General features: G+C 39.2%; 1 protein-coding gene across 1 annotated transcript; it reads right to left on the bottom strand.

Annotated features, from left to right (window-relative positions):
- Positions 1-3,109: 3,109 nt before the first annotated feature.
- Positions 3,110-10,340, bottom strand: LOC141337948 (SLAM family member 5-like). The gene is made up of 4 exons (XM_073843521.1): positions 10,292-10,340; positions 9,751-10,080; positions 3,343-3,639; positions 3,110-3,270 (listed from the first exon to the last, which is right to left on the bottom strand). The coding sequence occupies exons 1-4, from the start codon at positions 10,338-10,340 to the stop codon at positions 3,110-3,112; spliced, it is 837 nt and encodes a 278-aa protein (XP_073699622.1).
- Positions 10,341-10,431: the final 91 nt, after the last annotated feature.

Below are 10,431 nucleotides of genomic sequence, written 5' to 3'. Positions count from 1 at the left end.
TACTAATTGTCATATTTTTACGTTTTTAGTCTTTCTGCAATCTTTCTCTCACTGTGGGAGATTGAATGAGTTTCAGTAAAGACTGCGTTCAAGAAATACGATAAAAAAAATGTATGCTGAATGCAATTCGTTGCCTTGTGTTTTTTAAACACTATTTTCATCTTTTCTATTATGTCAAATGCCATTTTTGCTTGCCTTTTATAATATTCAGTTATGTTGTATATTTGAATATCATAAAATAACACGAATAAATTACTTTTTTCTTATTTAACAGTAAATCGTTAAATCAAAACATATTAAAAAGAGAGTGTTTGATCATGTCCAAATACACATTCAAATGTATTTTACCTTAAATATCAAACTAACTGTAATATAAATACTATATTAGAAAATGTTATCTTTTAAATGGTCAGGATCATTATTGCACATATTATTTACAAAAAAAAGCCTCCTCAAATATTAACTAAATAGAACTGAACTATATATTACAATTATTTAATTGAATAAAAGTTACGTGTTTGGTCACATTTGACTGCCAAAAAGTATGAGAACATATTAATTATGTCTCTTTATTACTGCCCAGAATAAAATGCGATGGTAAAGCGTATTCAGAGAAGTTATCAATACACCATCAATGCACATTATGTGTTAATAATTACTCGAAATTGCTGCAAATATAGTAAAACTGCTGTCTATCCTACTTAAACCCATTCAAACACATTGACAGCGCGGAATTGTTTGGAACTATTGGGCGCTCCACGAACCACGTGACCGCGCGGCGGCGAGATCAAAGCGTGTCGTAACCACTGATCTATAATAGAGAACTGGATTGCTCATGACGTCATAAAAGTGAAGCCACCGTGCCGCCATATTAGTATTCCCTACTATTCTCATACATTCCATTGAATGAAAAGGAAATTATACGATTTCATTGAGAAAACATCACATAAGTCAGCGTTTTTATATCTGAAGTCTCACTGTACATTTTCACAACGCAAACGTCCTAAGCATGCAAACAGTTATTTGTTTATTGTCGGGAATTCCCTCTGCTTATTATCAGATAGGTTACTAATACCATATACATGGTTTTGTTTATTATTTCCTGCATAATTAGGTAAATAAATAAATATATTTTCGTATTGGATCAGTTAACTCACCTGTGTCTGCAAATGCGCAGCTGACACACCCACCTAAACGATTTCAATATATATTGCTTATCCAGCGCGAAAAGACCATAATAAACATTCCAGATAACATCTTAAGTATAATTTATTTACATACACATATCCTAAAAACTAATGCTGTGTGAATGAAACGCTTCAAATCGGGTGATTTTAGGTCAGTGGTTTACATGCAAACTCAATGGCGCACTCTGCCGGTAGGGAATAGTAAGATGGCGGATCGAACACTTCCGGTGGCTTCACTGCCTAACGGCAGGTTAGAACGCAATGAGCAATCCAGTCATTATATAGATCAGTGGTCGTAACTCTCTTTCTCTATGGCTCTGGGTATATCTAAAAAAAAAAAAAAAAGATGCTGCAGCCAATGAGCAGCCGGCGGGGGCTGGTTGCCAGGCTGCAGGATGACTCAACCTGGCTCCACTGACAGTTTTTTATGTTTTATCAGACAATAACTATTTAAGATTTTGCTTCAGTATAATTTTCGGGACAATTAGAGCGGGATTCGGGATTCGGGACAGCAGCTTAGATTTCGGGACTGTCCCGAATTTTTCGGGACGTCTGGTCACCCTATGGCGTAGTCAGATATAAATTATATTTCCTGAGAGTGGAGTTAAAATCATTGGCCGACGTCCCTTGACTCGGTTACATTCGGATATAAATAAATTCTCACAAGTAAACGGTTTCTTGTTATACACATTTCTTTGTGTTCTTTGAGCCTACGTTCGGGAAATCCCCGAATCGATTCTTAATGCGCGTGCTTCACGTAAGTAGATCTGAATATTCACCTCTTGTCCTGAAGGTGTCACTAGTGTTCCTGCTGAGAGAGTTTTCTCAACTGCTGGTGATCTAATCACAGCGCAAAGGAGCTGCCTTAGATCAGATCAGAACATGTTGATCAGCTGCTTTTTTTTGCAGAAAAATGATTAGGCTGTAGTTAAGAACTGTTGGTTTTATGGACAGTTAGAATGTGTTGTATACGCAGACAAGGGCTTTATAATGGGCCTGTTTTGAACGTTTTGAATTTAGAAAAATGTTTTATTTCTTAAACATGTTTGAAGTTCTTAATATATTTCACTGTTGCACATTTATAGTCTTTTTATTTTTTTTTACAGTAATGTGCATTTTGCAGTTTGTTTACATGGTGTACAATGGATGCACATATTTATGACTTCTTGTTACAGTGTTCATTTATAATAAAAGTTGTTTAAAATAAACAACTGTGGGCACCCTACTATTAATGTAGATGTGTATTTCAGTAATAAACTTAAGTAGGAGAGTTTCAGTTACCAGCATTTATATCAAAATATGGATCCCATGTCTGCAAAACTAACATTTTAAATGAAATATTGATAGCTAATCGATATCGAATCGAATCGAAATCGGAATCGAATCGAATCGAAACCATAAAAATAAGAATCGAATCGAATCGAATCGCTGAATTGGTCACAATACCCAGCCCTAATAAAAATACTCTAGTTAATTGTATATGTCACTGTATGTTTGTTTTATTAAGAGATAAGTCTGAAGCACACCATAAAATAATTATATCAATTCATACAGGGTTAGTAGTATCTTTGTATATACCAGAGACCATGACCTGAAAGTACTCAAAAAGTTTTGAGACAGTGCCACCTTGTGGTCAAAAGTACAATGAAATTTTAAATAAATGCTAATAGCTTTCTCTAAATTTTAGCCTATTGTAATGAGACTGTGTGCAGCTAGATTATTTATCTATTTCTTTATTGTCAGATTATTCACATTGAGTTAAGGTACTCTTGTTTTGTAAAGATGCTTTAGAATGATATTGTGTAAAAAGTAAAAAAAAAAAAAGTGATATGCAAACAATTAAGGTGAAAAAAAGGAAACCCTCTTTCTACATGAACAACTAAATATAATGCCTCGAGTCATTCAAGAACATTTACATCTGATTAATCAGAGTTTGATGATGATGTCTGCAGACTTTTATTCTGTTTAAGACTTCTGGATTTGATGTCATAAACCAGCACAGCAACAGTAGCCACGCCCACCACAGCAGAAAGAGCCAATCGGATCACAGCTTCAGCAAAACCACAGCAGAGGACACAGACTTCTGAGAGAAGAAATTAATGACATTAAAATAGAAATGACTTTTGTTTGTGAAATATATAGTCCTTTTGTATACCTTGGCACATGTGACAGAGTTTGCTGATGTCCAGATGTCTGGTCTGGTTGCTTATGGGATTGTTTATCACACAGCTGTAGGTGTTTTTATCTTGATATGTAACCTCCAGATGTAAAGAGACACTACTGCTGAGATGAGACACACTGATGCTGGACAATGCATTGTTTCCTTCATACCAGGAGAGAGTCACATCACTCACATTCACCACTGAACACAGCAGTGAACAATTCTGCAGTGATGATGATGATGAAGAACATTGTGAAGAATGTCTGATGATGACAGGAACAGGCAGACGAGCTGAAAAAAATCAAGAGAATTAATTTGAGAATAAATTAACAGTAAAAATGAGCGCTGTGATATTTTTAAGTTTGTTAGGTTAAATTTTTTTTATTTGTTTGTTTTTGATACACTCTCAAAATAAATAAATAAATACAACAAAAAACTCAGATCAATGAGGTCTACAATAAATCAATTAACCAGAGAAAAAAAAGTTAACTCTTTGGTTGTGTTCGGATTCCTGTCACATCTTTGATGTTCCTGGTCAAAAATGACCGGACTCCAAAAAACTGCTCATAAATTTATCATTATGCTATATCACAAATCCATATCCAAATATTGGATTAAATCTTTTGGAAAAATGAGGCCTACGATTAATCTGATGCAAATATAAACACAAAATACAAGTTGACGAAAAACCTATTTTCTTTCATTTAGCACTGGTTTTGTGTTTCCATTTGCATCAGATTAATCGTAGGCCTCATTTTTCCGAAAGTAGGGACCTCGTTTTTTAAGTGAACATTTTTTTGTTTAATCAGGAGTTTGCTTTTAATTGCTTTTATATATATATTAGGGCCGGGACTCGATTAAAAAAATTAATCTAATTAATCAGAGGCTTTGTAATTAATTAATCGAAATTAATCGCATTTTAATCGCATATAAATATTTGACCTGAGAACAGTGAGAAGTAAGTTTTTTCATATGGATTTTTAGTACACCATTGAATAATGACTGAATACATAAACTGAAGCAACAAAATATTGTTTATTTTTGTTCAACCAAGTCCAACAGACCAGTGCAATATTGCCATTAAGTGTAGCAATAGGATACAGCGTTTCCCATAACGAAAACATTTATTTCAGTGAAAAAATAAATCCAAAACTCTCTATTTTAACATTTTGAACAATAGGGCTTTACAATCTTTTGCTCTTTTTTTTTTATATATAAATTCTTGTGTTTTAATTTTTCTCATAATCAAATGAAAGCATAAACATTTATTTATTTTTAATCAAATGAAAAATAAACCTTTTTAATTTTTGGCAAACAAACAGAGGTTTTCTGTTAAAATCAATAAATAATAATAATCATAGTATTTTTTCTACAATTAAGTGGTTAATCTTGTTGTTATATTTATTTTTTATCATATTGTTTTTTGTCTATTTAAATAGGAATATTGTTCTGTTTCATGTTAAACCGTACTTTTATTTTGACAGGTTGCCGTGAAGTTTCTGTGTGTAAAGTATGATATGATGCTAGTTTTCTCAAATGGAACGGTAAAAGTGATACTGACAGTAGCTTTGGAGATTGAGTCTATCTGTTCATGTGAGATGCAAATGCCAAAAATTAACGGGAGCATCACGCGTGCAGTATAAAAAAACGCGTCTCTGCCATTCTAACATACAGAGGCAAACAGTACATGCAGGATTCATATTAAAACGGTCTTTTTGCATTTCAGTTTTCAGACACTAGTCCATATCGCGATTTGAATTAAGTGACAGACCAACTTTTGATTTATCAATCCAAAAATCGACGAATTTACGTGGCATTCCGCGCTATAGTAAATTCGGTTTTTATGAATGCAGTCCGCGATCCAGTCCGTGTTTTCTTGGAGGAGACATTGTAAACGCGCCCCCCTGAGATAATGGTAGGGGAAACACTGGGATATTTAGAAATATACTAGCCTTCATTTCAGAAATTCAGGTACCCTATAGGTAGGTAGACCTTCTGTAAAAGCATTGAGGTGATACCTGAGGCTCGATGTGCTGCGGTGATATGCGCATTCTGAACGCTAGTTGGTGCTCCATTATAATCGGTCCGCTGAAACTCATCCAGTGAGAAACGTTCCGCGGTGCAAAATTAAGTGCGATTAAAATGCGTTAAAAAAAATTAACGCGTTATTTTTGTGTAATTAATTAATCTAAATTAACGCGTTAAAGTCCCGGCCCTAATATATATATATAAAAAAATAAAAATAAAAATAAAAAAACTGCAAAAAGTCATACTTGTGGTGTTCCTGGTCAAAAATGACTGGACTCCAAACAATTGCTTATAAATATGTCATTATGCTGTCATGTATCTGGTCTATCCTGTCTTCATGTACTCTTGCACCACACTTCATGGACTTCATTCCCCACAAGCCACTGCTCTAATCACTGCATTCACCTGCTCTCACTTTACTGATTACTGCTCACAGCTGCACCTCATCACACTGTCTGCATTTAAGCCACTCACACACACAGCCACCTTGCGAAGTCTTACCGTTCCCTATGGTCGTAATTCCGAGCGTTTTCCCTTGTGTTGGTTTCTCTGTGTATGACTCTGGACTGTGTACCCCGTTGACGATTCCTGCTACCTGCCATTGCGACCATTGCCTGTGTATCGAACTGTTTCCTGGATTTCCTACGTTGTTCCTGTTTTCCTGGTGATTATTCCTGCCTGTTGACTATTCTCAATAAATGCTGCAAATGGATCCGCACGTCTCTGACCCTCCATGTGACAGAAGACTTCGCCATTACAAGGATCCAGCAGCGAGTATGATGTCATCCGGTTCCAGCACGAACTCCACGGTACAGATCATGCTTCTCAAGCAGGGTGAGCGGACAATTGAGGATTATGCTATGGCCTTCATTGAATTGGCTAATCGGTCTACGATGGATGAGCAGTGCCTGATGATATTCTTTCGGGGAGGACTCTTAGAGCCATTAGCTTCACTCATGCCCATGTTCGAACCTGGCTGGACTTTACAAACGTACATTGACTTTGCTCTGCAAATGAGTGGCTCTCTTTTTACTGTGGGAATTCAAGAAGAAGACGACAACAATGTCCCCACAGTAAACTCCAGCTCAGAGTCACCACACAAGATGGCCGCTAGCCCAGAACCACAGCACCCACATTTTACCACGGCTTGGCAAAGGTTAATGTCTAGCGTGGAGGACCCACCGCTGCTGTCGGCTCGAGCAGCTGGTCTCCCAACCAGCCTCCTAGAGCCTCCGCTGGTTCAGCCCAGTCTTCCAGAGCCTCCGCTGGTTCAGCCCAGTCTTCCAGAGCCTCCGCTGGTTCAGCCCAGTCTTCCAGAGCCTCCGCTGGTTCAGCCCAGTCTTCCAGAGCCTCCGCTGGTTTCTCCCAGTCTTCCAGAGCCTCCGCTGGTTCCGCCCGGCCTTCCAGAGCCTCCGCGGGTACAGCCCGGCCTTCCAGAGTCTCCGCTGGTCCTGCCCGGCCTTCCAGAGTCTCTGCTGGTTCCATCCAGTCGTCCTGAGATTCCTGTCTGCCCGGTTCTGGTCACGGAGGCCATGCATGGACTGTGTGGTTTCCCACCCACCCTCCCTGCTGCTCCAGTCCCGCCACCTCTGTCTCCTGATAGTCCCTCTGCTCACCCACATCCCACCTTCGGTGCAGAGGACTTGCCGTGGGACTGCCAGTCTCCATCGGTGTCCAGACTGAAGGATCCCTCACCATCACCTCCAGTCTCAGAGTCCTGGACTCCACCTCGGCCCTCCGACCCTGCGGCTCCACCCCGGCTCTGTGCTCCCTCGTCTCCGTTGTCGGCCGTCGGCCCACCAGCTCCTCCGGGCTCCATCGTCTCTCCGGCTCCGCCCCGGTCAGTCGTCGCCCCACCTTCGCCTCTGGACTCTACTCCTCCGGCTGCGCCTCGTCACTCCGTCCTGCCGGCTCTGTGGACCTCCTCCCTCCCGTGGGCACAGCCTCGATCCTCTGTCACTCCGGCTCCGCTGCGTACCTCCGGACCTCCATCTCCGCTGGGGTCGCCAGAGCCTTGGGTTCCGCCTTGGCCCTCCGGATCCTCTGTGTCGCCCAGGACCATCGACTCTCCGGTTCCGCCTCGGGCTCCACCGACTCCACCTCCGTCAGTCGGCCCCATGCAGGAGCCAACCCTTCCTCCGCCATGGCTTCTCCCTCCGTCGGCTCCGCCGCAGTTCATAGCTCCATTACCCCCACATGGACCTGGCCCTCCATCCCTCCCCCTTTTCCGCCTCCGCTCCACCACCCTCCGGGTTTCATTAGGTGGTTAGAGCGTCTGGAAGCCGCTCCTTGGGGAGGGACTCTGTCATGTATCTGGTCTATCCTGTCTTCATGTACTCTTGCACCACACTTCATGGACTTCATTCCCCACAAGCCACTGCTCTAATCACTGCATTCACCTGCTCTCACTTTACTGATTACTGCTCACAGCTGCACCTCATCACACTGTCTGCATTTAAGCCACTCACACACACAGCCACCTTGCGAAGTCTTACCGTTCCCTATGGTCGTAATTCCGAGCGTTTTCCCTTGTGTTGGTTTCTCTGTGTATGACTCTGGACTGTGTACCCCGTTGACGATTCCTGCTACCTGCCATTGCGACCATTGCCTGTGTATCGAACTGTTTCCTGGATTTCCTACTGTCACGGTGAGATAGATGAGGTTTGGGTCCAAATGCAGGTAAGTATTTTTTAATGAAAATAATAACAAAACAAAACCAAAAGGCCAACACGGCACAACACGACATAAACTGAAATACTAAATAAACAAAACCAAGAACACGATCAAAGGCCAGGATTCAGAAACACAGAAATACACACAAGACATAAGACAATGCAGCCAGAATGATAAGTGGGAAATGAGAGTTCTTATAGACCAGATAATTGTGAGCAGGTGTGAGTGTATCAGTGTAAATGACAAAACAGACGTGATGAATCAGAGTGCAGTGCAGGACAGCGACCTCAGGTGGCTGAGGGAAAATCCACAGCCCCGATCATGACACCTACGTTGTTCCTGTTTTCCTGGTGATTATTCCTGCCTGTTGACTATTCTCAATAAATGCTGCAAATGGATCCGCACGTCTCTGACCCTCCATGTGACATATGCTATATTATCACCAAATATTGGATTCAATTTTTTTTGTCAACTTGTTTTCTTTCATTTAGGACTGGTTTTGTGTTTTTGTTTGCATCTGACTAATTGTAGGCCTGTGAGAGACACACTGACACCAGGGCCTTGTCACATGTCACAGGCCATGGAGAGAAAAGGAAAAGATGCATAATATGTGCCCAAAAGATGTGATTTAAACAACAAGGTGTTGTTTGGTGTGGTTCTCTAAATGGAAATGCTAATGTGTTTTTTTGTTTGTTTGTTTTTTTTTTCTGTCACAATAGTCAGATTTGTTGTTCCATGATATTGTCTCTGTTTGTCAGTGTGCAGGGTATATATAACAGAAATATAACAGTTTTGGTTTGTTCCATAAAATGTTATAATGGAAATAATCTTAATTTGTTCTTTCTTGTATGTCACGATGGTCAGATTTAAAAGGGAACAGCATAAGTGTTACTTTCTGCCCCTTTTCAGAAAATAAAAGCACTTCAAATTAAAGGTCCTGTTTTTTGTGATCTTCACCATTCACTTACAATGGCCGGCCAAAGTGTGACTTTTGTGCAATTTTGTACAACATAAAAGTATATAAAAGCAAACTTCCTAATTAAACATTAAAGCACACTAGTGTGATAAACAGTGCAAAATTTCATAATTTTTAATCTCATATTGTGAAAATATTTATAAAACACTACGTTTTTCACTCAAAAAATGAGGTGCCTACTTTCAGATAAATGAGGCCTATGAATACTCAGATGCAAATAGAAACACAAAACCAGTCCTAAACAAAAGAAAAGAAGCTGACAAAAAGAATGAATCCAATCCTTGGTGAAGATATAGCATAATGAAAGATTTATAAGCAATTGTTTGCAGTCTTATACCCTGTGTGTACAAAGTCAGGAAATTTGAGTCCAATGCGGAAAAAGAAAATGGGTCAATTTGACCCGAACACAACCTTTTAATTAAAAGGTTAATTAAATTGTTTTGTGATAATATAACATAATGACAGATTTGTGAGTAATTTGTGAAAGGCCAGTAATTGCTGACCAGGAAGACCAAATTAGGTAAAAGATTTTCAGCAGAAGGGTTAAATTGGAATTAGGTTTTAATGAATTACTGTATTCAATGATAAATATGATTTTATATATCTATAAAACCAATGCAGTCACAAGGGTTTCCAATTTTAATATCAAAAGGATGTAAAAACAAAAAAACAAAAAAACAAAACACATATACAGAATATAACAGGTCAAGTAATTCTCTGCTCACCATAGACAGTAAGATTGAATGTGTCGAGTGAGCTTCCTGTTCTGATGCTGGTGATTTTATAAAGTCCAGAGTCTGTGATTATGGTGTTTGTGATGTTCAGAGAACCAGTTTGATCCAGCTTCAGTCTTCCTCTGAATCTCCCATCAGCACTATCATTAAATATCTTGTAGTTATTTCTGTCGATTTGGGCTATGGGGATGTCTTTATGTCCAAACATCCACAGTAGCAGATCATCTTTCTTTACTGCAGTAAAATCAGTGTTTAGAGTGATAGATTCTCCCTCAGTCACTGATATGGCCTTCATTACATTCGTATCAGCACCAAACACACCTGCAAAACAGACAGAAACACTGTTTTAGCTATGTAATTTGAGATTTTGTCATTTTTAAACTACTTGATAAAACAGCTTTTCTCCCTGCAATGATTACACTAATCTTCAATAAATTAAAACCTTTCATCGTGTGATTTCATAGTGTGATTCAGAATAATGTACGGGACAAACTCTAATCTAAACAGAACCAAAAACAACAAAAATACTTACCAGCCAGACTCCATGAACACAAACAGAAGTAAACAAACGTATCAAACATTTTCTTCAGCATTTCATTGAACAGTTATTATATAACACGAATCCAAAGCCCACATGTAAATCAACAAAACAGAAATACACTAAATGTTTCT

The sequence above is a fragment of the Garra rufa genome, chromosome 7, assembly GCF_049309525.1.
Source record: "Garra rufa chromosome 7, GarRuf1.0, whole genome shotgun sequence".
Lineage (NCBI taxonomy): Eukaryota > Metazoa > Chordata > Actinopteri > Cypriniformes > Cyprinidae > Garra > Garra rufa.
The sequence above is the reverse complement of the archived record's forward strand: the minus strand, read 5'-3'. Positions and strand labels throughout refer to the sequence as shown.